Source organism: Ranitomeya imitator, chromosome 9, assembly GCF_032444005.1.
Source record: "Ranitomeya imitator isolate aRanImi1 chromosome 9, aRanImi1.pri, whole genome shotgun sequence".
Taxonomy (NCBI): domain Eukaryota; kingdom Metazoa; phylum Chordata; class Amphibia; order Anura; family Dendrobatidae; genus Ranitomeya; species Ranitomeya imitator.
Genome location: NC_091290.1, coordinates 2,142,488 through 2,170,058, shown reverse-complemented (window position 1 = coordinate 2,170,058; position 27,571 = coordinate 2,142,488). Strand labels below are relative to the sequence as shown.

The 27,571-nt window shown below is 48.0% G+C and overlaps 1 protein-coding gene across 11 annotated transcripts in view; it reads right to left on the bottom strand.

Moving 5' to 3' along the window:
• Positions 1-27,571, bottom strand: part of SOX6 (SRY-box transcription factor 6) — an 846,804-nt gene that overhangs the window by 89,474 nt on the left and 729,759 nt on the right. For all 11 annotated transcript variants that reach the window (XM_069739870.1, XM_069739868.1, XM_069739873.1 and 8 more), the window contains one exon: positions 8,690-8,769. In XM_069739870.1, the coding sequence (XP_069595971.1) occupies positions 8,690-8,769 (80 nt within the window). The remainder of the gene's footprint in view (positions 1-8,689; positions 8,770-27,571) is intronic.

The following is a 27,571-nucleotide window of genomic DNA, read 5'->3' as shown; positions in this document are numbered from 1 at the left end:
TCGGAGAGCCACGAGGTTCCTTGCAGCCTCCTGGCTCGAGGCGCAGTCCCCGCTACAGCAACATCCAGATGTCAGGAGTGATGTGCAGAGCCCGATGCAGCACACGGCTCTGCTGCAGTCTGCTCCAACATCTGTCCGATCTGCTGCTCTGCAACCTGCTGGATGTAAAGGCGCACATTCATTATGTCTGCCACATAGGCCGGCTCGGAGCAGTCGTTAGGTTTATGAGCCCAGCGCAGGGTTTGCTCTTCACAGGACAGTACCTCGTTCCTCATTAGTGTGACATGATGACTGCCTCCAACTACCTGCTGCTGATAACAACAATCTGATGTATCGTCATAATAATCTTCTCCACGGAGGAATCTCGGGCTGTAATATTCGCTCAGGCCCGCGTTCTCGCCTGTGATACTGACCCGAGTCGTCCTGTGATGGACCCTGCCCAATGATGGGAGACAAGGGCAGGTGGCAGTGAAGTGTGGGGTGTCCAGCACGGAGACTCGGGGGACAGACATTTTCAGTGTAACTGCCCTTTACAGTAAGATCTAAAGTAGCTGAGCAGCGATCCCTGCGGAGACGCATTATTATCCCTGTGTGCAGAGGACGAGGCCATTACCGCCAGAGACTCTCCACATGACACTGCCTGTAAATTGTCTTTTTCCACACTCCCTATGATAACCCTCCCGTGAGGACAGTGTGAGAGAATTTAGGTAAACTGGTGGCAATTAGAAGGAGTAGCCGGGGCCACACAATTGACCTCTCACTGTGATCCAATGGGAAGAAACGAGCGCGGCTGGCCTAATGATGGCCACTTACAGGGAGGCTCGAGGATGGCATTTAACCCCACTCTCCTGTCATCTTCCTGCCACATCTGCGCTAGGGGGTCCCACATAAATCACTGTAGTGAGGAACAGGTCATCTCTTGTCAGCTTAGTATTTACTCTGGAGCGGACGCAATGCACAGATCCGGAGATGACTGTACGGTCAAAAAGCAACGGCCCAATATGTGGGAGCAGAGATGCCAAAATCTGTCCCTGACGTCGTCCCGAGAAGAAATACAACTGACAGACCTTCACTTTCAGGGCATCCTCATCTCTTGGGGCATGAACACACTCCACGACTTATATACTGATCACCATTTCTAAAGATGCCTCCTCAATATCTGATCATTGGGGGTCCGGCACCACCACCGATCAGCTGCTCTGGTGCTTCCCGCTGTTAGCAGCTGCGGAGATGAGCAGCACAACTCTGTAGTGTCCGGCCGGGTACAGCAGATCCACAGTATTCATGCAGACGGGCAGTATCCGGCCGGGTACAGCAGATCCACTGTATTCATGCAGACGGGCAGTGTCCGGCCGGGTACAGCAGATCCACTGTATTCATGCAGACGGGCAGTATCCGGCCGGGTACAGCAGATCCACTGTATTCATGCAGACGGGCAGTATCCGGCCGGGTACAGCAGATCCACTGTATTCATGCAGACGGGCAGTGTCCGGCCGGGTACAGCAGATCCACTGTATTCATGCAGACGGGCAGTGTCCGGCCGGGTACAGCAGATCCACTGTATTCATGCAGACGGGCAGTGTCCGGCCGGGTACAGCAGATCCACTGTATTCATGCAGACGGGCAGTATCCGGCCGGGTACAGCAGATCCACTGTATTCATGCAGACGGGCAGTGTCCGGCCGGGTACAGCAGATCCACTGTATTCATGCAGACGGGCAGTGTCCGGCCGGGTACAGCAGATCCACTGTATTCATGCAGACGGGCAGTGTCCGGCCGGGTACAGCAGATCCACTGTATTCATGCAGACGGGCAGTGTCCGGCCGGGTACAGCAGATCCACTGTATTCATGCAGACGGGCAGTGTCCGGCCGGGTACAGCAGATCCACTGTATTCATGCAGACGGGCAGTGTCCGGCCGGGTACAACAGATCCACTGTATTCATGCAGACGGGCAGTGTCCGGCCGGGTACAGCAGATCCACTGTATTCATGCAGACGGGCAGTGTCCGGCCGGGTACAGCAGATCCACTGTATTCATGCAGACGGGCAGTGTCCGGCCGGGTACAGCAGATCCACTGTATTCATGCAGACGGGCAGTGTCCGGCCGGGTACAGCAGATCCACTGTATTCATGCAGACGGGCAGTGTCCGGCCGGGTACAGCAGATCCACTGTATTCATGCAGACGGGCAGTGTCCGGCCGGGTACAGCAGATCCACTGTATTCATGCAGACGGGCAGTGTCCGGCCGGGTACAGCAGATCCACTCTGTTCATGCAGACGGGCAGTGTCCGGCCGGGTACAGCAGATCCACTGTATTCATGCAGACGGGCAGTGTCCGGCCGGGTACAGCAGATCCACTGTATTCATGCAGACGGGCAGTGTCCGGCCGGGTACAGCAGATCCACTCTATTCATGCAGACGGGCAGTGTCCGGCCGGGTACAGCAGATCCACTCTATTCATGCAGACGGGCAGTGTCCGGCCGGGTACAGCAGATCCACTGTATTCATGCAGACGGGCAGTGTCCGGCCGGGTACAGCAGATCCACTGTATTCATGCAGACGGGCAGTGTCCGGCCGGGTACAGCAGATCCACTGTATTCATGCAGACGGGCAGTGTCCGGCCGGGTACAGCAGATCCACTGTATTCATGCAGACGGGCAGTGTCCGGCCGGGTACAGCAGATCCACTGTATTCATGGAGACGGGCAGTGTCCGGCCGGGTACAGCAGATCCACTCTGTTCATGCAGACGGGCAGTGTCTGGCCGGGTACAGCAGATCCACTGTATTCATGCAGACGGGCAGTGTCCGGCCGGGTACAGCAGATCCACTGTATTCATGCAGACGGGCAGTGTCCGGCCGGGTACAGCAGATCCACTGTATTCATGCAGACGGGCAGTGTCCGGCCGGGTACAGCAGATCCACTGTATTCATGCAGACGGGCAGTGTCCTCCCGGGTACAGCAGATCCACTGTATTCATGCAGACGGGCAGTGTCCGGCCGGGTACAGCAGATCCACTGTATTCATGCAGACGGGCAGTGTCCGGCCGGGTACAGCAGATCCACTCTATTCATGCAGACGGGCAGTGTCCTCCCGGGTACAGCAGATCCACTGTATTCATGCAGACGGGCAGTGTCCGGCCGGGTACAGCAGATCCAGTGTATTCATGCAGACGGGCAGTGTCCGGCCGGGTACAGCAGATCCACTGTATTCATGCAGACGGGTAGTGTCCGGCCGGGTACAGCAGATCCACTGTATTCATGCAGACGGGTAGTGTCCGGCCGGGTACAGCAGATCCACTGTATTCATGCAGACGGGCAGTGTCCGGCCGGGTACAGCAGATCCACTGTATTCATGCAGACGGGTAGTGTCCGGCCGGGTACAGCAGATCCACTGTATTCATGCAGACGGGCAGTGTCCGGCCGGGTACAGCAGATCCACTGTATTCATGCAGACGGGCAGTGTCCGGCCGGGTACAGCAGATCCACTGTATTCATGCAGACGGGCAGTGTCCGGCCGGGTACAGCAGATCCACTCTATTCATGGAGACGGGCAGTGTCCGGCCGGGTACAGCAGATCCACTGTATTCATGCAGACGGGCAGTGTCCAGCCGGGTACAGCAGATCCACTGTATTCATGCAGACGGGCAGTGTCCGGCCGGGTACAGCAGATCCACTGTATTCATGCAGACGGGCAGTGTCCGGCCGGGTACAGCAGATCCACTCTATTCATGGAGACGGGCAGTGTCCGGCCGGGTACAGCAGATCCACTGTATTCATGGAGACGGGCAGTGTCCGGCCGGGTACAGCAGATCCACTGTATTCATGGAGACGGGCAGTGTCCGGCCGGGTACAGCAGATCCACTGTATTCATGGAGACGGGCAGTGTCCGGCCGGGTACAGCAGATCCACTCTATTCATGCAGACGGGCAGTGTCCGGCCGGGTACAGCAGATCCACTGTATTCATGCAGACGGGCAGTGTCCGGCCGGGTACAGCAGATCCACTGTATTCATGCAGACGGGCAGTGTCCATCCTCATCATTGGTCCCACTTAAGAATTCTGGCCACCGACTTTGCCCAAAATGATTGCATATGTTTATGACATGTTGGGTGTATGAGGTGGGGGATGTATTCTCTGTGCGGACCCACTTAACCCCTCAATGACGCCAATATGTTGTCTTACTGAGGTGAGATGGGAGCGTAGCGCCCCCGGCAGGTGACAATCCAGCAGCTGTCGCCGTCCACTATCCCGGACAGCCTGCTGCAGCAGCCACGAGCAGTGCTGGCCCCGTCCACATCTGTTTAACCCCTTAGATGCTGCTGTCAACAGTGACTCCATCACATCAATGGTTAACAGTGTGGGGGCTTCCTATTTATCCCCATCGGCCCCCAGAGATCATGATTGTGGGGTCCTGATGTTTGCCGGCAATTCCCGGCCAAATAGCGGCCGGAGCAGAAGTCACCGACATTTAGTGATCATACACTTTACCATTCCGCTCACTTTACATTAATTCCTGAAAATCACCTGAAGGGTTAATAATCTGCCTGACTGCAGTTTCCCATATGTGAGGGGCGCAGTTTTTATAATGGTGCCAGTTTTGGGGGTTTTCCAATATATAGGACCCCCAAAGTCACTTCACACCTGGATAGGTCCCTGAAAAAAAAGCAAGTTTAGTAAATTTCCTTTAAAAAATGAAAAATTCCTGCTACGTTATTAAACCTCCTCAAAGGCGAAAAATATAAAATAAGATTTTACAAATGGCGCTGACGTAAGCCGACATGAGGGAAGTGTGATCTATTACGGGTTTCTGTGGTGACTCTGGATTAAAGGGAGAAGCATTCAACGTCTAAAATTGATAATTCTTCAACATTTTTCTCAAATTTCTGATATGTTTTATAAATAAACACAAAATATCGACCTAAATTTACCGTCATCATAAAGTATAATGTGCCACGAAAAACCATCTCAAAATCAGCGGAATATATTGAAGCTCCAGAGTTATCACCACATAAAGAGACACTGGACAGATGAGGGTTGTGGGCCAAGCAATGGCGTCTCCACCTCCGGCAGGGATGAGGCTTCTTCCCCTTGTTCTGATCCATATGGGCAGTACCAGTCCAATATGGCGGGCAGCTGCAGCCGCTGTGGCGTGGTACAGCAGATGGTCGCCTGGCCAGTGGTCTGCCCCTCTTGTCCCGGGCTGTGGTTAACCCCTGGTTTGTCGGCTGCGGGGGACTGATCGGTGACGGGGTTAATCCTCGCCTCTCACGATTATTTCAGTCGCCTGCCATTCCGCTGGGTAAAAGCGTTTAAGTGCGTCTCGGCATCATTAAGAGTGGCAGCTCCGCCGGAGCGAGCACATTACACACACAGCATTGAGGAAATTAATTTTCTTCAATAAAGTCATTTTTAAGCCTCATATATTTCCCAATCTAAACATATGTCACTGATTCATAAACAGAATAAATGGATGAAAATAATCCATTACTGATGTGCTGACACATGGAGACGCTTTCATTAGAAACGCCGGGGCCATCCTGAGCGCTGCCTGATTGTGGCGGCAATGCAGCCACCACTTAATAGTCACCAGACGACAGGTACATCGCTCAGTCGTGCCGCCTGCGCCAACATCAGCCGACATTAACCCCTGCTAACAAATGGCTTTTATATGACACCCAGCGCTGGCTATAGACTTCGCCGACTCTGTGCCAGTGCTCACATCCAGCCGCCACACTGTGTCACTTCTACAATCATATTTCTTGATAAAAGGCCGCCGCGCAACATTGTAGTTATTTAAAGGCCCCATTTACATGGCTGACACATTACACACAACCTTTCTCCGGGCGCATCACTCATGTGAGTCTCTTAGTGGCTGCGATAAAACAGCTGAGAAAAGCGAATGTCAGCGGCCGCCGGGAATTTATGTGGATGAGGAAATGCGCTGCCCTCGCTCCTTATATTTATTACAACCTTCCTGCTGGTTGGGCCGAGGGTTCAGTAATAACCTGCGGGCATGAGCTGTGCCACCAACATGGCACTCGCTCCACCTATCGGCGGGGTGTCCGTGCCAACACCCATATACATACATACTCCTTTCAGATAAGCGTACATGTATTTTCAATGTGGAGATTTCTGCTGCTGGACCCTCTGTTCCTTCTATACTCCTCTTGGAGCCTCAGGCTATGTGCACACGTTGCAGATTCTCTGCAGATCCGCAGTGTTTTTTGAGGTGCAGAAACGCCGCAGATCCGCAATTCATTTACAGTACAATGTAAATCAATGAGAAAAAAAAAATACTGTGCACACTTCACGGAAAATCCACTGCGGAAACGCTGTGGTTTAAAAGAAGTAGCATGTCACTTCTTTTTTGTGAATCTGCAGCGTTTTGTACCCATTCCATTATAGAAAACCGCAGGGGTAAAAAACGCATCAAATCCACAAGAAAACCGCAGCAAAAACGCACAAAAAACGCTGCGGAACCGTACAAAAAACGCTGTGGAACCGCAGGTGCGTTTTCTGCCAGGAGAGGCAGAATCCGCACGAGAAATTCCTAAGCCTAATCCGCAACGTGTGCACATTGCCTCACACTTCTCTGAAAAGTGAAGGATCCTGTCTTGAAATTTTACATCTTCAAATGTTCAGAAGGCCACTACCCTATACATAACAGGTTCAGCTGACATTTATCTAATTGGGTTGTGGTCTTAAAGGGAACCTGTCGTGTCTCCAAACACTCTTACGGATTATACGGGTTATTACTATTATTACAGATAAGGGGCCAGTTTGCAGGTTAATAGCTGTTGTACAGCCATGCAGCAGAAACGTAGAGCGCTGGTGCGGCTTCAATCACCGCTCTGTACATAGTGAGCAGCAACTGTAACCGCACCCGAAAACGACTGACGGCCAGATAGGCGCTGACTGAAGGCCAGATAGGTGCTGACTGACGGACCAATAGGCGCTGACTGAACGCCCGATAGGCGCTGACTGAAGGCCAGAGAGGCGCTGACTGAAGGCCAGAGAGGCGCTGACTGAAGGCTAGATAGGCGCTGACTGAGGGCCAGAGAGGCGCTGACTGACGGCCAGGTAGGCGCTGACTGACGGCCAGGTAGGCGCTGACTGACGGCCAGGTAGGCGCTGACTGACGGCCAGGTATGCGCTGACTGAAGGCCAGGTAGGCGCTGACTGAAGGCCAGGTAGGCGCTGACTGAAGGCCAGATAGGCGCTGACTGACGGCCCGATAGGCGCTGACTGACAGCCCGATAGGCGCTGACGGCCCGATAGGCGCTGACTGAAGGCCCGATAGCCGCTGACTGAAGGTCAGATCGACATTGATGCACTGAAGCTGCACCTCTGTAACTGAAAGCTAGAGGCTGCTGGGAAGAATAAAGTTAATTTCCTCCTGGAAGCTGGCACCCCACACAGCTTTAGAACATAATAAATATATATATTATATATATAACAGAGCCCACGCAGTATGTAACACAGCCCACCTAGTATATAGCAATGTGGGCACTATATGCGTGGTTAAAGACTTAAAATAAAAAAAATAAACATATACTCACCTTCCGAAGGCCCCTTGAAGTCCTGGCCCTGTGTGCGGTGCACACGGCAACTTCCGGTCCCAGGGTTGGTATGAGCGCAGGACCTGTGATGACGTCGCAGTCACATGACCGTGACGTCATGGCAGGTCCTTCTCGCATAGCATCCTTGGCCCCAGAACCTGCCGCTTGCACTGCCGAGGACAGCGCGCCACGTCGGAAGGTGAGAATAACTTCAAGGGGCCTTCGGAAGGTGAGTATATGTTTATTTTTTTATTTTAAGTCTTTAACCACGCATATAGTGCCCACATTGCTATATACTACGTGGGCTGTGTAACATACTGCGTGGGCTCTGTTATATACTACATCTCTGTGCTATATACTATGTAGCTGGGCAATATACAACGTGACTGGGCAATATACAATGTGACTGTCCAATAAACTACGTCACTGGGCAATATACTACGTGCTCTGTGCTATATACTATGTAGCTGGGCAATATACTATGTGGCTGTGTCAGTTCTGTTATATACTACGTCGACTGTACAATATACTACGTGGCTCTGTTATATACTACGTGGCAGTGCAATATACTACGATATACGACGTGGCTATGTTATATACTACCTAGCTCTGCTATATACTACGTGCCTGTTCAATACACTACGTGGCTGTGTTATATACTACGTAGCTCTGCTATATATTACGTACGCTGTTATATACTACGTAGCTCTTAGATACTAAGTCGGTTGTGTTATATACTACGTCACTGTGCAATATAGTACGTAGCCTGTGCTATATACTACCTACGTATTCTAGAATACCCGATACGTTAGAATTGGGCCACCATCTAGTCGCGCATAATAGGCTTAGATACTGACCATCAGCAGCCAGTATTACACTCAATATTCTTAGATGCAGGGGTACAATAATTCAGTGCTCTGTGATTCTCCCCTATATGAGATGGATCTACAGAATTTTAGATTTCTGAGCACTGTCTTGGTTTTAGTGAAAACTGACACACTTCAGGGCAGTGGGGAGTAGCTGGAATTGATCTGGTACAATGAGAGGACACATAACATGGGTGTCCAGACCTCTCAGCAGTGCTTCCCCCAGATAGGGTTTGGTTTTTTATCCCTTTTGCTTTGCACATACCTGAAGCTGTAAGGGGCTGAGTCCAGAGGCGGCAGCAGCTGCCATTGATGATGGAATGAACTGCACGGGATAGTTGTCACCTGTGAGGAAGAACAATAGGGACAGGTTCAGACACTGAGCAGAGAACAGCACACACGTGCAAACACAGCCCGTCCCTGCACCAAACATCTGCGCAGACAGAGGCGTGCGCTGTAACACTAAACTGGGCCAGGAAAGAGCCGAGCACAACCGGAGCTGTAAAATAATGGTCAGGAAAGAGCCGAGCACAACCTGAGCTGTAAAATAATGGTCAGGAAAGAGCCGAACACAACCGGAGGGAGCTGTAAAATAATAGTCCGGAAAGAGCCGAGCACAACCGGAGCTGTAAAATAATGGTCAGGAAAAAGCCGAGCATAACCGGAGCTGTAAAATAATGGTCAGGAAAGAGCCGAGCACAACCGGAGCTGTAAAATAATGGTCAGGAAAGAGCCGAGCATAACCGGAGCTGTAAAATAATGGTCAGGAAAGAGCCGAGCACAACCGGAGGGAGCTGTAAAATAATAGTCAGGAAAGAGCCGAGCACAACCGGAGGGAGCTGTAAAATAATAGTCAGGAAAGAGCCGAGCACAACCGGAGGGAGCTGTAAAATAATAGTCAGGAAAGAGCCGAGCACAACCGGAGGGAGATGTAAAATAATAGTCAGGAAAGAGCCGAGCACAACCGGAGGGAGCTGTAAAATAATAGTCAGGAAAGAGCCGAGCACAACCGGAGGGAGATGTAAAATAATAGTCAGGAAAGAGCCGAGCACAACCGGAGGGAGCTGTAAAATAATAGGAAAGAGCCGAGCACAACCGGAGCTGTAAAATAATGGTCAGGAAAGAGCCGAGCACAACCGGAGGGAGCTGTAAAATAATAGTCAGGAAAGAGCCGAGCACAACCGGAGCTGTAAAATAATGGTCAGGAAAGAGCCGAGCACAACCGGAGGGAGCTGTAAAATAATGGTCAGGAATAAGCCGAGCATAACCGGAGCTGTAAAATAATGGTCAGGAAAGAGCCGAGCACAACCGGAGGGAGCTGTAAAATAATAGTCAGGAAAGAGCCGAGCACAACCGGAGGGAGCTGTAAAATAATAGTCAGGAAAGAGCCGAGCACAACCGGAGGGAGCTGTAAAATAATAGTCAGGAAAAAGCCGAGCATAACCGGAGCTGTAAAATAATGGTCAGGAAAGAGCCGAGCACAACCGGAGGGAGCTGTAAAATAATAGTCAGGAAAGAGCCGAGCACAACCGGAGGGAGCTGTAAAATAATAGTCAGGAAAGAGCCGAGCACAACCGGAGGGAGCTGTAAAATAATAGTCAGGAAAGAGCCGAGCACAACCGGAGGGAGCTGTAAAATAATAGTCAGGAAAGAGCCGAGCACAACCGGAGCTGTAAAATAATATTCAGGAAAGAGCCGAGCACAATCGGAGGCAGCTGTAAAATAATGGTCAGGAAAGAGCCGAGCACAACCGGAGGGAGCTGTAAAATAATAGTCAGGAAAAAGCCGAGCATAACCGGAGCTGTAAAATAATGGTCAGGAAAGAGCCGAGCACAACCGGAGGGAGCTGTAAAATAATAGTCAGGAAAGAGCCGAGCACAACCGGAGGGAGCTGTAAAATAATAGTCAGGAAAGAGCCGAGCACAACCGGAGGGAGCTGTAAAATAATAGTCAGGAAAGAGCCGAGCACAACCGGAGGGAGCTGTAAAATAATAGGAAAGAGCCGAGCACAGCCGGAGCTGTAAAATAATGGTCAGGAAAGAGCCGAGCACAACCGGAGAGAGCTGTAAAATAATAGTCAGGAAAGAGCCGAGCACAACCGGAGCTGTAAAATAATGGTCAGGAAAGAGCCGAGCACAACCGGAGGGAGCTGTAAAATAATGGTCAGGAAAAAGCCGAGCATAACCGGAGCTGTAAAATAATGGTCAGGAAAGAGCCGAGCACAACCGGAGGGAGCTGTAAAATAATAGTCAGGAAAGAGCCGAGCACAACCGGAGGGAGCTGTAAAATAATAGTCAGGAAAGAGCCGAGCACAACCGGAGGGAGCTGTAAAATAATAGTCAGGAAAGAGCCGAGCACAACCGGAGGGAGCTGTAAAATAATAGTCAGGAAAGAGCCGAGCACAACCGGAGGGAGCTGTAAAATAATAGTCAGGAAAGAGCCGAGCACAACCGGAGGGAGCTGTAAAATAATAGTCAGGAAAGAGCCGAGCACAACCGGAGGGAGCTGTAAAATAATAGTCAGGAAAGAGCCGAGCACAACCGGAGGGAGCTGTAAAATAATAGTCAGGAAAGAGCCGAGCACAACCGGAGGGAGCTGTAAAATAATATTCAGGAAAGAGCCGAGCACAACCGGAGGGAGCTGTAAAATAATATTCAGGAAAGAGCCGAGCACAACCGGAGGGAGCTGTAAAATAATGGTCAGGAAAGAGCCGAGCACAACCGGAGGGAGCTGTAAAATAATGGTCAGGAAAGAGCCGAGCACAACCGGAGGGAGCTGTAAAATAATGGTCAGGAAAGAGCCAAGCACAACCTAATGGAGCGGTACTGCAACGTGTGCACATAGTCTTATAAAGGTCCGGAAAAAGCCGAGCACAATCGGAGCTGTAAAATAATGGTCAAGAAAGAGCCGAGCACAACCAGAGCTGTAAAATAATATTCAGGAAAGAGCCGAGCACAACCGGAGCTGTAAAATAATATTCAGGAAAGAGCCGAGCACAACCGGAGCTGTAAAATAATGGTCAGGAAAGAGCCGAGCACAACCGGAGCTGTAAAATAATATTCAGGAAAGAGCCGAGCACAACCGGAGCTGTAAAATAATATTCAGGAAAGAGCCGAGCACAACCGGAGCTGTAAAATAATGGTCAGGAAAGAGCCGAGCATAACCGGAGCTGTAAAATAATATTCAGGAAAGAGCCGAGCACAACCGGAGCTGTAAAATAATGGTCAGGAAAGAGCCGAGCACAACCGGAGCTGTAAAATAATGGTCAGGAAAGAGCCGAGCACAACCGGAGCTGTAAAATAATGGTCAGGAAAGAGCCGAGCATAACCGGAGCTGTAAAATAATATTCAGGAAAGAGCCGAGCATAACCGGAGCTGTAAAATAATATTCAGGAAAGAGCCGAGCACAACCGGAGCTGTAAAATAATATTCAGGAAAGAGCCGAGCACAACCTAAGGGAGCGGTACTGCAACGTGTGCACATAGTCTTATAATGGTCAGGAAAAAGTTGAGCACAACCGGAGAGATAAAAAGGCGCAGATTCTGACCTGTGTTTTCTGCCAAGAAATGCAGAATCTGCACAGAAAATTCCACAGTCAAATCTGCAACGTGTGCACATAGTCTTATAATGGTCAGGAAAGAGCCGAGCACAACCGGAGAAATATTGTAGCCATTACAAACAGCTGGGGACTAGTTATAATGGAGCGGACGGTCAGGGCTTGATCACATATTATACCGTAAGGTGAAACCTGTCATGCTAATATTAAAGCCACAGATTCTTCGCACCGTCACAAACAAGAAGGTAAACCTGGAAATATCACTCAGATCCGTTGCTGACGAGTTTTGTTTTTCATTCCCCAGTAGGACGCCTCGTCTGAATATCCCAGGCCACTACTTAACCTTAGGAGCAGACCTGAGTTGACCTCAAATTTAATTTATCACTCGGCTTTCTCCAGCCCCTGATCGTCATGTCTATCTGATTGCACAATGCTCCCATTGTAGTGCAGCCATATTGTTTGTGACCCAGCTTCTCCAGTAGCTGATGACCCGTCCAGACGATGGTATGTTACCACGACAACATTATTACACAGCCGCTAATTAGATGTGTTTATGATCGTGTGCTGATGATGGAGCTTGCTCCGCCGTCACTTGCTGCCTCCAGGCTATGTGTAAGTACCCAGCTCTGCTGCACTTGTGGTTTCCTAATGATGGAGGTGTTTGGTATTAACCTGTCACATTACCCGATGCGCTGGATTTGTCGGTGTTGGCGCAGCATTACAATGCACTATTACACTGACAATAAATAAGAAAGTCATTAGCGGAAGCCGTAACAATGTATCAGCCTCCCAGATGAAGACGGGCAGCCGAGCGCGGAGACACGAGCCACCAGTAATGACACTGGAAGTAATTGGATCAGTAAGTGACACCTCGCGCCTGCCCCATTCTCCGGGCTTATTGTGACCTGTCTTTCCTAATCTCACTCTTTGGGGCGAGCAGTCGTTTCACACTGTACACAATGACACACTTATTTCTCCAATTGCTGATCAAAAAAATAAAACCATTAGAAAGTAACTAATATGTTACTACGAGGTCACTAGTGCCAAAGCACCAGGAGCCACACATTGCGATCCCGGACATATCCCTTTAAAATCAAGAAAGAACCTACAACACTGCAGACAGCCACGTACCGAAGGGGTGACACGCCACTGTTCTGCCCCCTCTACTGAATGTTAGGAGCTCAGCTACTAGGAGCTGTACATCTACAAGCTTACTAACATGCAGAATAGTGAGTGCAGCTCTGGGGTATAATACAGGGTGTAACTCAGGACCAGTAATGTAATGTATGTACACAGTGACTGCACCAGCAGAATAGTGAGTGCAGCTCTGGAGTATAATACAGGAGGTAACTCAGGATCAGTAATGTAATGTATGTACACAGTGACTGCACCAGCAGAATAGTGAGTGCAGCTCTGGAGTATAATACAGGGTGTAACTCAGGATCCGTAATGTAATGTATGTACACAGTGACTGCACCAGCAGAATAGTGAGTGCAGCTCTGGAGTATAATACAGGAGGTAACTCAGGATCAGTAATGTAATGTATGTACACAGTGACTGCACCAGCAGAATAGTGAGTGCAGCTCTGGAGTATAATACAGGGTGTAACTCAGGACCAGTAATGTAATGTATGTACACAGTGACTGCACCAGCAGAATAGTGAGTGCAGCTCTGGAGTATAATACAGGGTGTAACTCAGGACCAGTAATGTATGTACACAGTGACTGCACCAGCAGAATAGTGAGTGCAGCTCTGGAGTATAATACAGGGTGTAACTCAGGACCAGTAATGTAATGTATGTACACAGTGACTGCACCAGCAGAATAGTGAGTGCAGCTCTGGAGTATAATACAGGGTGTAACTCAGGATCAGTAATGTAATGTATGTACACAGTGACTGCACCAACAGAATAGTGAGTGCAGCTCTGGAGTATAATACAGGATATAACTCAGGATCAGTAATGTAATGTATGTACACAGTGACTGCACCAGCAGAATAGTGAGTGCAGCTCTGGAGTATAATACAGGATATAACTCAGGATCAGTAATGTAATGTATGTACACAGTGACTGCACCAGCAGAATAGTGAGTGCAGCTCTGGGGTATAATACAGGATGTAACTCAGGATCAGTAATGTAATGTATGTACACAGTGACTGCACCAGCAGAATAGTGAGTGCAGCTCTGGGGTATAATACAGGATGTAACTCAGGATCAGTAATGTAATATATGTACACAGTGACTGCACCAGCAGAATAGTGAGTGCAGCTCTGGGGTATAATACAGGATGTAACTCAGGATCAGTAATGTAATGTATGTACACAGTGACTGCACCAGCAGAATAATGAGTGCAGCTCTGGAGTATAATACAGGGTGTAACTCAGGATCAGTAATGTAATGTATGTACACAGCGACTGCACCAGCAGAATAGTGAGTGCAGCTCTGGGGTATAATACAGGATGTAACTCAGGATCAGTAATGTAATGTATGTACACAGTGACTGCACCAGCAGAATAGTGAGTGCAGCTCTGGAGTATAATACAGGAGGTAACTCAGGATCAGTAATGTAATGTATGTACACAGTGACTGCACCAGCAGAATAGTGAGTGCAGCTCTGGAGTATAATACAGGGTGTAACTCAGGACCAGTAATGTATGTACACAGTGACTGCACCAGCAGAATAGTGAGTGCAGCTCTGGAGTATAATACAGGGTGTAACTCAGGACCAGTAATGTATGTACACAGTGACTGCACCAGCAGAATAGTGAGTGCAGCTCTGGAGTATAATACAGGGTGTAACTCAGGACCAGTAATGTAATGTATGTACACAGTGACTGCACCAGCAGAATAGTGAGTGCAGCTCTGGAGTATAATACAGGGTGTAACTCAGGACCAGTAATGTATGTACACAGTGACTGCACCAGCAGAATAGTGAGTGCAGCTCTGGAGTATAATACAGGGTGTAACTCAGGACCAGTAATGTAATGTATGTACACAGTGACTGCACCAGCAGAATAGTGAGTGCAGCTCTGGGGTATAATACAGGAGGTAACTCAGGATCAGTAATGTAATGTATGTACACAGTGACTGCACCAGCAGAATAGTGAGTGCAGCTCTGGAGTATAATACAGGATGTAACTCAGGATCAGTAATGTAATGTATGTACACAGTGACTGCACCAGCAGAATAGTGAGTGCAGCTCTGGGGTATAATACAGGAGGTAACTCAGGATCAGTAATGTAATGTATGTACACAGTGACTGCACCAGCAGAATAGTGAGTGCAGCTCTGGAGTATAATACAGGGTGTAACTCAGGATCAGTAATGTAATGTATGTACACAGCGACTGCACCAGCAGAATAGTGAGTGCAGCTCTGGGGTATAATACAGGATGTAACTCAGGATCAGTAATGTAATGTATGTACACAGTGACTGCACCAGCAGAATAGTGAGTGCAGCTCTGGAGTATAATACAGGGTGTAACTCAGGACCAGTAATGTATGTACACAGTGACTGCACCAGCAGAATAGTGAGTGCAGCTCTGGAGTATAATACAGGGTGTAACTCAGGACCAGTAATGTAATGTATGTACACAGTGACTGCACCAGCAGAATAGTGAGTGCAGCTCTGGAGTATAATACAGGGTGTAACTCAGGACCAGTAATGTATGTACACAGTGACTGCACCAGCAGAATAGTGAGTGCAGCTCTGGAGTATAATACAGGGTGTAACTCAGGACCAGTAATGTAATGTATGTACACAGTGACTGCACCAGCAGAATAGTGAGTGCAGCTGTGGAGTATAATACAGGGTGTAACTCAGGACCAGTAATGTATGTACACAGTGACTGCACCAGCAGAATAGTGAGTGCAGCTCTGGGGTATAATACAGGAGGTAACTCAGGATCAGTAATGTATGTACACAGTGACTGCACCAGCAGAATAGTGAGTGCAGCTCTGGAGTATAATACAGGGTGTAACTCAGGACCAGTAATGTAATGTATGTACACAGTGACTGCACCAGCAGAATAGTGAGTGCAGCTCTGGAGTATAATACAGGGTGTAACTCAGGACCAGTAATGTATGTACACAGTGACTGCACCAGCAGAATAGTGAGTGCAGCTCTGGAGTATAATACAGGGTGTAACTCAGGACCAGTAATGTAATGTATGTACACAGTGACTGCACCAGCAGAATAGTGAGTGCAGCTCTGGAGTATAATACAGGGTGTAACTCAGGACCAGTAATGTATGTACACAGTGACTGCACCAGCAGAATAGTGAGTGCAGCTCTGGGGTATAATACAGGAGGTAACTCAGGATCAGTAATGTATGTACACAGTGACTGCACCAGCAGAATAGTGAGTGCAGCTCTGGAGTATAATACAGGGTGTAACTCAGGACCAGTAATGTATGTACACAGTGACTGCACCAGCAGAATAGTGAGTGCAGCTCTGGAGTATAATACAGGGTGTAACTCAGGACCAGTAATGTAATGTATGTACACAGTGACTGCACCAGCAGAATAGTGAGTGCAGCTCTGGAGTATAATACAGGGTGTAACTCAGGACCAGTAATGTAATGTATGTACACAGTGACTGCACCAGCAGAATAGTGAGTGCAGCTCTGGGGTATAATACAGGGTGTAACTCAGGATCAGTAATGTAATGTATGTACACAGTGACTGCACCAGCAGAATAGTGAGTGCAGCTCTGGGGTATAATACAGGAGGTAACTCAGGATCAGTAATGTATGTACACAGTGACTGCACCAGCAGAATAGTGAGTGCAGCTCTGGGGTATAATACAGGAGGTAACTCAGGATCAGTAATGTAATGTATGTACACAGTGACTGCACCAGCAGAATAGTGAGTGCAGCTCTGGGGTATAATACAGGGTGTAACTCAGGATCAGTAATGTATGTACACAGTGACTGCACCAGCAGAATAGTGAGTGCAGCTCTGGAGTATAATACAGGAGGTAACTCAGGATCAGTAATGTAATGTATGTACACAGTGACTGCACCAGCAGAATAGTGAGTGCAGCTCTGGGGTATAATACAGGATGTAACTCAGAATCAGTAATGTAATGTATGTACACAGTGACTGCACCAGCAGAATAGTGAGTGCAGCTCTGGAGTATAATACAGGAGGTAACTCAGGATCAGTAATGTAATGTATGTACACAGTGACTGCACCAGCAGAATAGTGAGTGCAGCTCTGGGGTATAATACAGGATGTAACTCAGGATCAGTAATGTATGTACACAGTGACTGCACCAGGAGAATAGTGAGTGCAGCTCTGGGGTATAATACAGGAGGTAACTCAGGATCAGTAATGTAATGTATGCACACAGTGACTGCACCAGCAGAATAGTGAGTGCAGCTCTGGAGTATAATACAGGAGGTAACTCAGGATCAGTAATGTAATGTATGTACACAGTGACTGCACCAGCAGAATAGTGAGTGCAGCTCTGGAGTATAATACAGGATGTAACTCAGGATCAGTAATGTAATATATGTACACAGTGACTGCACCAGCAGAATAGTGAGTGCAGCTCTGGGGTATAATACAGGATGTAACTCAGAATCAGTAATGTAATGTATGTACACAGTGACTGCACCAGCAGAATAGTGAGTGCAGCTCTGAAGGATAATACAGGGTGTAACTCAGGATCAGTAATGTATGTACACATTGACTGCACCAGCAGAATAGTGAGTGCAGCTCTGGGGTATAATACAGGATGTAACTCAGGATCAGTAATGTAATGTATGTACACAGTGACTGCACCAGCAGAATAGTGAGCGCAGCTCTGGAGGATAATACAGGAGGTAACTCGGGATCAGTAATGTAATGTATGTACACAGTGACTGCACCAGCAAACTAGTGAGTGCAGCTCTGGGATATAATACAGGAGGTAACTCAGGATCAGTAATGTATGTACACAGTGACTGCACCAGCAGAATAGTGAGTGCAGCTCTGGAGTATAATAGAGGAGGTAACTCAGGATCAGTAATGTAATGTATGTACACAGTGACTGCACCAGCAGAATAGTGAGTGCAGCTCTGGGGTATAATACAGGAGGTAACTCAGGATCAGTAATGTAATGTATGTACACAGTGACTGCACCAGCAGAATAGTGAGTGCAGCTCTGGGGTATAATACAGGAGGTAACTCAGGATCAGTAATGTAATGTATGTACACAGTGACTGCACCAGCAGAATAGTGAGTGCAGCTCTGGAGTATAATACAGGAGGTAACTCAGGACCAGTAATGTAATGTATATACACAGTGACTGAACCAGCAGAATACGGAGTGCAGCTCTGGGGAATAATACATGATGTAACTCAGGATCAGTAATGTAATGTATGTACACAATGACTGCACCAGCAGAATAGTGAGTGCAGCTCTGGAGTATAATACAGGATAATGAATGTTATGTATCTAAATAATTTATGGTGTTTCCTTCTATATGTGATGATCACAGATCACATTATTATTATTATTATTATTATAGCACCTGTGAGGCAGTGTCCCCTTTTACAGCTAGGGGCGCTGTATGTGCTCTCCAGAATGTGTAGGGAAGCGTAGTGAGGCCATGAGGGCGTACTGCAGACACAGGTGTTGCTGTAATTAGAATAGTGAAGCAGTGATTGATTAAAAGCCCTGTAGTAGAGGGGGAGGTGTGTCAGTGTTGGTTTGGAGGCAGACAGAGCAGTTGTCTGCAGAGCTCCTTCTGTGTGGAGCAACACAGGGGCAAGAGGAACCAAAGAGACTGACACCCTGCGTCTTGGGCTGTCTTGTGTTTACCTGGCTGCAATCCGGAGGATAAAGAGTGCAGTGCACTGAGTGAGTACAGAGACTTGATACCGGAGTGTGGTCACCCAGGGAAACTGGACAGATCGAACTTCCGCCTGTTTGACTGCATCATATAGCCATGTATTACTAATGGACTGTATGAAGAAGCCGTATAATGTGCAGACTGTATGAAGTAACACAATAAAGGAATATTTTGTTTGAGTCACTGCCGTTTCACTGTGTATGGTCCTACTGCTGTAACATATATGGTGGAAAGAATGTTGGCCATGTGAACTAAGGCATACCCCAGGGAGTGCTGCAGATTTTTGTGCAAGTCTGCTGGAGAAATGGAGTAACTTTGAGCACAACCTGCTTCTAATCAGCAAAGGCTTTGGCAAGAGACGCTGCTGTTTCAGCGGTCCCAGCAAGAGGTTCTGAAGCAGCAGCGGCAGCAGGAGGCGCTATAGTGGAAGCTAGCAGAGCTTCAGCATGTTAAAAAGGAGACCCCTAAAATGGGGGGTGAACAGCAGAGTCCTGAAGAGACCCCAAAGGTAAGGGGCGATCATTGGGTGTACCAGTGGTCCTATGTAGAGACTCGGTCTGCCAGGTCTCAAGCAAGTGACTTGTTGCAATTGGTGGAGGAATGGCTCCAACCTGAGTTCTGTTCTCGTACGAGATGATGGAGAGAATCGTGGCTGATCGGATGGTTAGGGCTTTGCCGGCCGCCATGCAGCGTTGGGTCGGGCTGAGGGACCTAGGCCACCTGGAACTGCTGATAGAATTGATTGAGCGGTATAAGTCCACTCATGACGTGGCACCAGAGCCCGGGCATGGGACTAGTAACTGTTTGGTGACATCTAAGCCCATGGACTGTGGGAACACTTTTCAGGAGTCTGTGTGCCCAGCCTGTCTGTATCACCACTATTTGGACAGCCGGCAGTGAACCAGTGAATTGTGCCAGGTACTTGTGAATGGGAGCCGAAAAGAGTCTCTCCTGGACACGGGGAGTAAAGTGACTGTGGTCCATCGGTCCCTTGTTGCTGGGGACAACCCCAAAGGACAGAGTGGAGGTGATGGGTATTCACGGGAAATCTGGGAGTAACCGACCGCGGAGGTTAACTTTTCCACACCAGGTAGGGACATTAAACATGTGGTGGGAGTGGTGAAGACCCTTCCATATGGGACTGTGTTGGGGAGAGATTTGCCCCTGTTTTGGTCCCTGTGGGAGACCAGGGTCAACCCTCTCAAGGAAAGTGTTGTACCGGGTGCAGAACCCAAAGATATTGAGATACCTGCCGTAGGGGTCGCCAACCAAGGGACAGAGTGTAATCCCGATAGGCTCCCCCTAGAGGTAATGGCAGGAGAAACTAAAGATGTTTCGGGCATAGAACCCGAAGATCCTAAGATGTATGCCACAGGGGTCGCCAATTTAGGGTTAGAGTGAAATCTCGATAGGCTCCCCCTAGAGGTCGTGGGGACCCCATTGAACCCTGAGCTGGAGGTGTTACCTGGTAAGGTCGGGACCGCTCAGATCCAGGGTCCCACACGGAGACGCAGATACAAAAGACGCAGGTATGAGAAGAGCCGGGAGTGTATGGTCGCTAAGGCGACTGTGGACGTGCGCACGAGTAACCCTCTGGCACTGGTCAAGGATGGGGCCGGGGGTCAGGGTAAATTAGAGCGCTCGCTAGACCGCAGTGTCGGGAGGCTCAGGTTCGGGTGCTGCGTAGTCACTGAGGCACTGGTAAGGGTATGGAGGAAACGGTACCAGGGGACCGAAAGCAGATACTTAGGTGACAGGATGGCCCGTGGGGATAGTGTGCAAAAAATAAACATGGTCGAGACCATCCAAAGCTGGCCCAAATCTACGGTTAAACAGGAAAGAGGGCTTGGCTTCTGTAATGGAGAGCGAGGGGGGGGTGGTCCTGTAATGAAGTGTGGAGGAGAAACGCAAAGGGGAAGGATGCATGCGCCGATCAATGGTTCCAGTCCCTACTTTGGTTTCTTAGTGTAGTGTCGAGTGGGGATGTCACAGGGACATACCGATGCCCTATCTCGCGCCCTTACGGAGTAACAAATGTTCAACCCCACAGGTATGAACAAGGGGGGAGGATAGGAGGATATGTGAGGCAGTGACCCCTGTTACAGCTAGGGGGCACTGTATGTGCTTTCCAGAATGTGTAGGGAAGTGTAGTGAGGCCATGAGGGCGTACTGCAGACACAGGTGTGGCTGTAATTAGAATAGTGAAGCAGTGACTGATTAAAAGCCCTGTAGTAGAGGGGGAGGTGTCAGTGGTGAGCTTGGAAGCAGACAGAGCAGTTGTCTGCAGAGCTCCTTCTGTGTGGAGCAACACAGGAGCAAGAGGAGCCAAAGAGACTGACACCCTGCATCTTGGGCTGTCTTGTGTTTACCCGGCTGCAGTCTGGAGGATAAAGAGTGCAGTGCACTGAGTGAGTACAGAGTCTTGATACCGGAGTGTGGTCACCCTGGGAAACTGGACAGATCGAAGTTTTGCCTGTTTGACTGCATCATATAGCCATGTATTACTAATGGACTATATGAAGAAGCCGTATAATGTATAGACTGTGTGAAGTAACACAATAAAGGAACATTTTGTTTGAACTTGTTTGGGTCACTGCCGTTTCACTGTGTTTGGTCCTACCGCTGCATCACACACCATTGATTCCATGGTGCTGTACATGAGAAGGGGTTATATCCAAATTATTCTACAAATTGTATTTTTCGTTTGATGTCATGGAAGGTTTGTGTCTCAGGTCTTTGGATCACTGACATCAACCTCATACACCTGAGATAATTAGGACGTTTGACATTAAGTAGCTGCAAGTTTCAAACAATGTGAAAGTAAAGGGATTTCTGCTGCAGAAAAGCATCACATAGTGCAATGCCTCAGACAATGTATGAAAACATTAAATATTTGACGAATAGTTAAATGTTATCATTGTACTCTGAGGAGATTTGTGAAGGATGCAGAACACAGATGGGTTAGTGCAGATAAAGGCAGAATGAGGAAGGTTCTTGAAGTTAACCCCTTCCCGACCTGTGACACAGCGTATGCATCATGAAAGTCGGTGCCAATCCGACCTGTGATGCATATGCTGTGTCACAGAATGATCGCGTCCCTGCAGATCGGGTGAAAGGGTTAACTCCCATTTCACCCGATCTGCAGGGACAGGGGGAGTGGTAGTTTAGCCCAGGGGGGGTGGCTTCACCCCCCCGTGGCTACGATCGCTCTGATTGGCTGTTGAAAGTGAAACTGCCAATCAGAGCGGTTTGTAATATTTCACATATTATAACTGGTGAAATATTACAATCCAGCCATGGCCGATGCTGCAATATCATCGGCCATGGCTGGAAATATTGATGTGCCCCCACCCCACCCCACCGATCGCCCCCCCCAGCCCCCCGATCTCTCCTTTACACGGCTCCGCTCCCCTCCGTCCTCCTGTCCGCTCCCCCCGTGCTCCAATCACCCCCCCGTGCTCCAACCACCCCCCCTGCACTCCGATCCACCCCCCCCTGCAGTCCGATCCACCCCCCGATGCTCCAATGCACCCCCCCGTGCTTCGATCCACCCCCGTGCTCCGATTTACCCCCCCATGCTCCGATCCACCCCCCCGTGCTCCCCCCCCCCCCACCCCATCATACTTACCGGGCCTCCCGTGGTCCGTGGTCTTCTTTCCTGGGCGCCGCCATCTTCCAAAATGGCGGGCGCATGCGTAGTGCGCCCGCCGAATCGGCTGGCAGATTCGTTTCAAGTGCATTTTGATCACTGCGATAAAACCTATCGCAGTGATCAAAATAAAAATATACTGAATGACCCCCCCCCCCCCCCTTGTCACCCCCATAGGTAGGGACAATAATAAAATAAAGATTTTTTTTTTCTTCCACTAAGATTGGGGTAAGAATTAGGGTTAGGGGTAGGGTTAGGCGTAGGGTTAGGGTTAGGGGTAGGGTTAGGGTTAGGGTTCGGGAGGTGCACACGTATTCTGGTCCTCTGCGGATTTTTCCGCAGAGGATTTGATAAATCCGCAGTGCTAAACCGCTGCGGATTTATGGCGGATTTACCGCGTTTTTTTCTGCGCATTTCACTGCGGATTTACAACTGCGATTTTCTATTGGAGCAGTTGTAAAACCGCTGCGGAATCCGCAGAAAGAAGCGACATGCTGCAGAATGTAAACCGCTGCGTTTCCGTGCAGTTTTTCTGCAGCATGTGTACAGCGATTTTTGTTTTCCATAGGTTTACATTGAACTGTAAACTCATGGGAAGCTGCTGCGGATCCGCAGCGTGTGCACATACCTTTAGAATTAGGCTATGTGCACACGGTGCGGATTTGGCTGCGGATTCGCAGCAGTGTTCCATCAGGTTTACAGTACCATGTAAACATATGAAAAACCAAATCCGCTGTGCCCATGGAGCGGAAAATACCGCGCAGAAACGCTGCGTTGTATTTTCCGCAGCATGTCAATTCTTTGTGCGGATTCCGCGGCGTTTTACACCTGTTCCTCAATAGGAATCCGCAGGTGAAATCCGCACAAAAAACACTGGAAATCCACAGTAAATCCGCAGGTAAAACGCAGTGCCTTTTACCCGTGGATTTTTCAAAAATGATGCTGAAAAATCTCATACGAATCCGCAACGTGGGCACATAGCCTTAGGGTTAGGGTTGGAATTAGGGTTGTGGTTAGGGTTAGGGGTGTGTTGGGGTTAGTGTTGTGGTTAGGGGTGTGTTGTGGTTAGGGTTGTGATTAGGGTTATGGCTACAGTTGGGAATAGGGTTAGGGGTATGTTGGGGTTAGTGTTGGAGTTAGAATTGAGGGGTTTCCACTGTTTAGGCACATCAGGGGTCTCCAAACGCAACATGGCGCCACCATTGATTCCAGCCAATCTTGTATTCAAAAAGTCAAATGGTGCTCCCTCACTTCCGAGCCCCGACGTGCGCCCAAACAGTGGTTTACCCCCACATATGGGGTACCAGCATACTCAGGACAAACTGCGCAACAATTACTGGGGTCCAATTTCTCCTGTTACCCTTGTGAAAATAAAAAAATGTTTGCTAAAACATCATTTTTGAGGAAAGAAAAATGATTTTTTATTTTCACGACTCTGCGTTGTAAACGTCTGTGAAGCACTTGGGGGTTCAAAGTGCTCACCACATATCTAGATAAGTTCCTTGGGGGGGTCTAGTTTCTAAAATGGGTCACTTGTGGGGGGTTTCTACTGTTTAGGCACACCAGGGGCTCTGCAAACGCAACGTGACACCCGCAGACCATTCCATCAAAGTCTGCATTTCAAAACGTCACTACTTCACTTCCGAGCCCCAACGTGTGCCCAAACAGTGGTTTACCCCCACATATGGGGTATCACCGTACTCAGGAGAAACTGGACAACAAATATTGGGGTCAAATTTCTCCTGTTACCCTTGGGAAAATAAAAAATTCTGGGCTAAATAATTATTTTTGAGGAAAGAAAACGTATTTATTATTTTCACGGCTCTGCGTTATTAACTTCTGTGAAGCACTTGGGGGTTCAAAGTGCTCACCACGAAGCTAGATAAGTTCCTTTCGGGGTTTAGTTTCCTAAATGGGGTCACTTGTGGGGGGTTTCTACTGTTTAGCCACATCAGGGGCTCTGCAAACGCAACGTGACACCCGCAGAGCATTCCATCAAAGTCTGCATTTCAAAACGTCACTACTTCACTTCCGAGCCTCGGCATGTGCCCAAACAGTGGTTTACCCCCACATATGGGGTATCAGCGTACTCAGGAGAATCTGGACAACAACTTTTGGGGTCAAATTTCTCCTGTTACCCTTGGAAAAATAAAAAATTGCAGGCTAAAAGATCATTTTTGAGAAAATAATTTTTTATTTTATTTTCATGGCTCTGCGTTATAAACTTCTGTGAAGCACTTGGGGGTTCAAAGTCCTCACCACACATCTAGATTAGTTCCTTTGGGGGTCTAGTTTCCAAAATGGGGTCACTTGTGGGGGATCTCCAATGTTTAGGCACACAAGGGCTCTCCAAACGTGACATGGTGTCCGCTAATGATTGGAGCTAATTTTCCATTTAAAAAGCCAAATGGCGTGCCTTCCCTTCCGAGCCCTGCCGAGCGCCCAAACAGTGGTTTACCCCCACATATGGGGTATCAGCGTACTCAGGACAAACTGGACAACAATATTTGGGGTCCAATTTCTCCTAATACCCTTGGCAAAATAGGGAATTCCAGGCTAAAAAATCATTTTTGAGGAAAGAAAAGTTATTTTTTATTTTCTTGGCTCTGCGTTATAAACTTCTGTGAAGCACATGGGGGTTTAAAGTGCTCACTATGCATCTAGATAAGTTCCTTGGGGGGTCTAGTGTCCAAAATGGGGTCACTTGTGGGGGAGCGCCAATGTTTAGGCACACAGGGGCTCTCCAAACGCGACATGGTGTCCGCTAACAATTGGAGCTAATTTTCCATTCAAAAAGTCAAATGGCGCGCCTTCCCTTCCGAGCCCTGCCGTGTGCCCAAACAGTGGTTTACCCCCACATATAAAGTATCGGCGTACTCGGGAGAAATTGCCCAACAAATTTTAGGATCCATTTTATCCTATTGCCCATGTGAAAATGAAAAAATTGAAGCGAAAAGAAATTTTTTGTGAAAAAAAAGTACTTTTTCATTTTTACAGATCAATTTGTGAAGCACCTGAGGGTTTAAAGTGGTCACTATGCATCTAGATAAGTTCCTTGGGGGGTCTAGTTTCCAAAATGGGGTCACTTGTGGGGGAGCTCCAATTTTTAGGCACACGGGGGCTATCCAAACGTGACATGGTGTCCGCTAAAGAGTGGAGCCAATTTTTCATTCAAAAAGTCAAATGGCGCTCCTTCCCTTCCAAGCCCTGCCGTGTGCCCAAACAGTGGTTTACCTCCACATGTGAGGTATCAGCGTACTCAGGACAAATTGGACAACAACTTTCGTGGTTCAGTTTCTCCTTTTACCATTGTGAAATCAAAGAAATTGTTGCTAAAAGATAATTTTTGTGACTAAAAAGTTAAATGTTCATTTTTTCCTTCCATGTTGCTTCTGCTGCTGTGAAGCACCTGAAGGGTTAATAAACTTCTTGAATGTGGTTTTGAGTACGTTGAGGGGTGCAGTTTTTAGAATGGTGTCACTTTTGGGTATTTTCAGCCATATAGACCCCTCAAACTGACTTCAAATGTGAGGTGGTCCCTAAAAAAAATGGTTTTGTAAATTTCGTTGTAAAAATGAGAAATCGCTGGTCAAATTTTAACCCTTATAGTAACTGGCTTAGTGATAGAAAGCAGAGGGTGGTTATAAATGGTATAGTCTCTAACTGGGTCGCTGTGACCAGTGGGGTACCGCAGGGGTCAGTATTGGGACCTGTTCTCTTCAACATATTCATTAATGATCTGGTAGAAGGTTTACACAGTAAAATATCGATATTTGCAGATGATACAAAACTATGTAAAGCAGTTAATACAAGAGAAGATAGTATTCTGCTACAGATGGATCTGGATAAGTTGGAAACTTGGGCTGAAAGGTGGCAGATGAGGTTTAACAATGATAAATGTAAGGTTATACACATGGGAAGAAGGAATCAATATCACCATTACACACTGAACGGGAAACCACTGGGTAAATCTGACAGGGAGAAGGACTTGGGGATCCTAGTTAATGATAAACTTACCTGGAGCAGCCAGTGCCAGGCAGCAGCTGCCAAGGCAAACAGGATCATGGGGTGCATTAAAAGAGGTCTGGATACACATGATGAGAGCATTATACTGCCTCTGTACAAATCCCTAGTTAGACCGCACATGGAGTACTGTGTCCAGTTTTGGGCACCGGTGCTCAGGAAGGATATAATGGAACTAGAGAGAGTACAAAGGAGGGCAACAAAATTAATAAAGGGGATGGGAGAACTACAATACCCAGATAGATTAGCGAAATTAGGATTATTTAGTCTAGAAAAAAGACGACTGAGGGGCGATCTAATAACCATGTATAAGTATATAAGGGGACAATACAAATATCTCGCTGAGGATCTGTTTATACCAAGGAAGGTGACGGGCACAAGGGGGCATTCTCTGCGTCTGGAGGAGAGAAGGTTTTTCCACCAACATAGAAGAGGATTCTTTACTGTTAGGGCGGTGAGAATCTGGAATTGCTTGCCTGAGGAGGTGGTGATGGCGAACTCAGTCGAGGGGTTCAAGAGAGGCCTGGATGTCTTCCTAGAGCAGAACAATATTGTATCATACAATTATTAGGTTCTGTAGAAGGACGTAGATCTGGGGATTTATTATGATGGAATATAGGCTGAACTGGATGGACAAATGTCTTTTTTCGGCCTTACTAACTATGTTACTATGTTACTTATAACTTCCTAGCAAAAAAAAATTTTGTTTCCGAAATTGTGCTGATGTAAAGTAGACATGTGGGAAATGTTATTTATTAACTATTTTGTGTCACATACCTCTCTGGTTTAACAGAATAAAAATTCAAAATGTGAAAATTGCGAAATTTTCGCCAAATTTCCGTTTTTATCACAAATAAACACAGAATTTATTGACCTAAATTTACCACTAACATGAAGCCCAATATGTCACGAAAAAACAATCTCAGAACCGCTAGGATCCGTTGAAGCGTTCCTGAGTTATTACCTCATAAAGGGACACTGGTCAGAATTGCAAAAAACGGCAAGGTCTTTAAGGTCAAAATAGGCTGGGTCATGAAGGGGTTAAAGACCTATTGAGGACCGTTTCTGGTACTCAAATTCATCGGA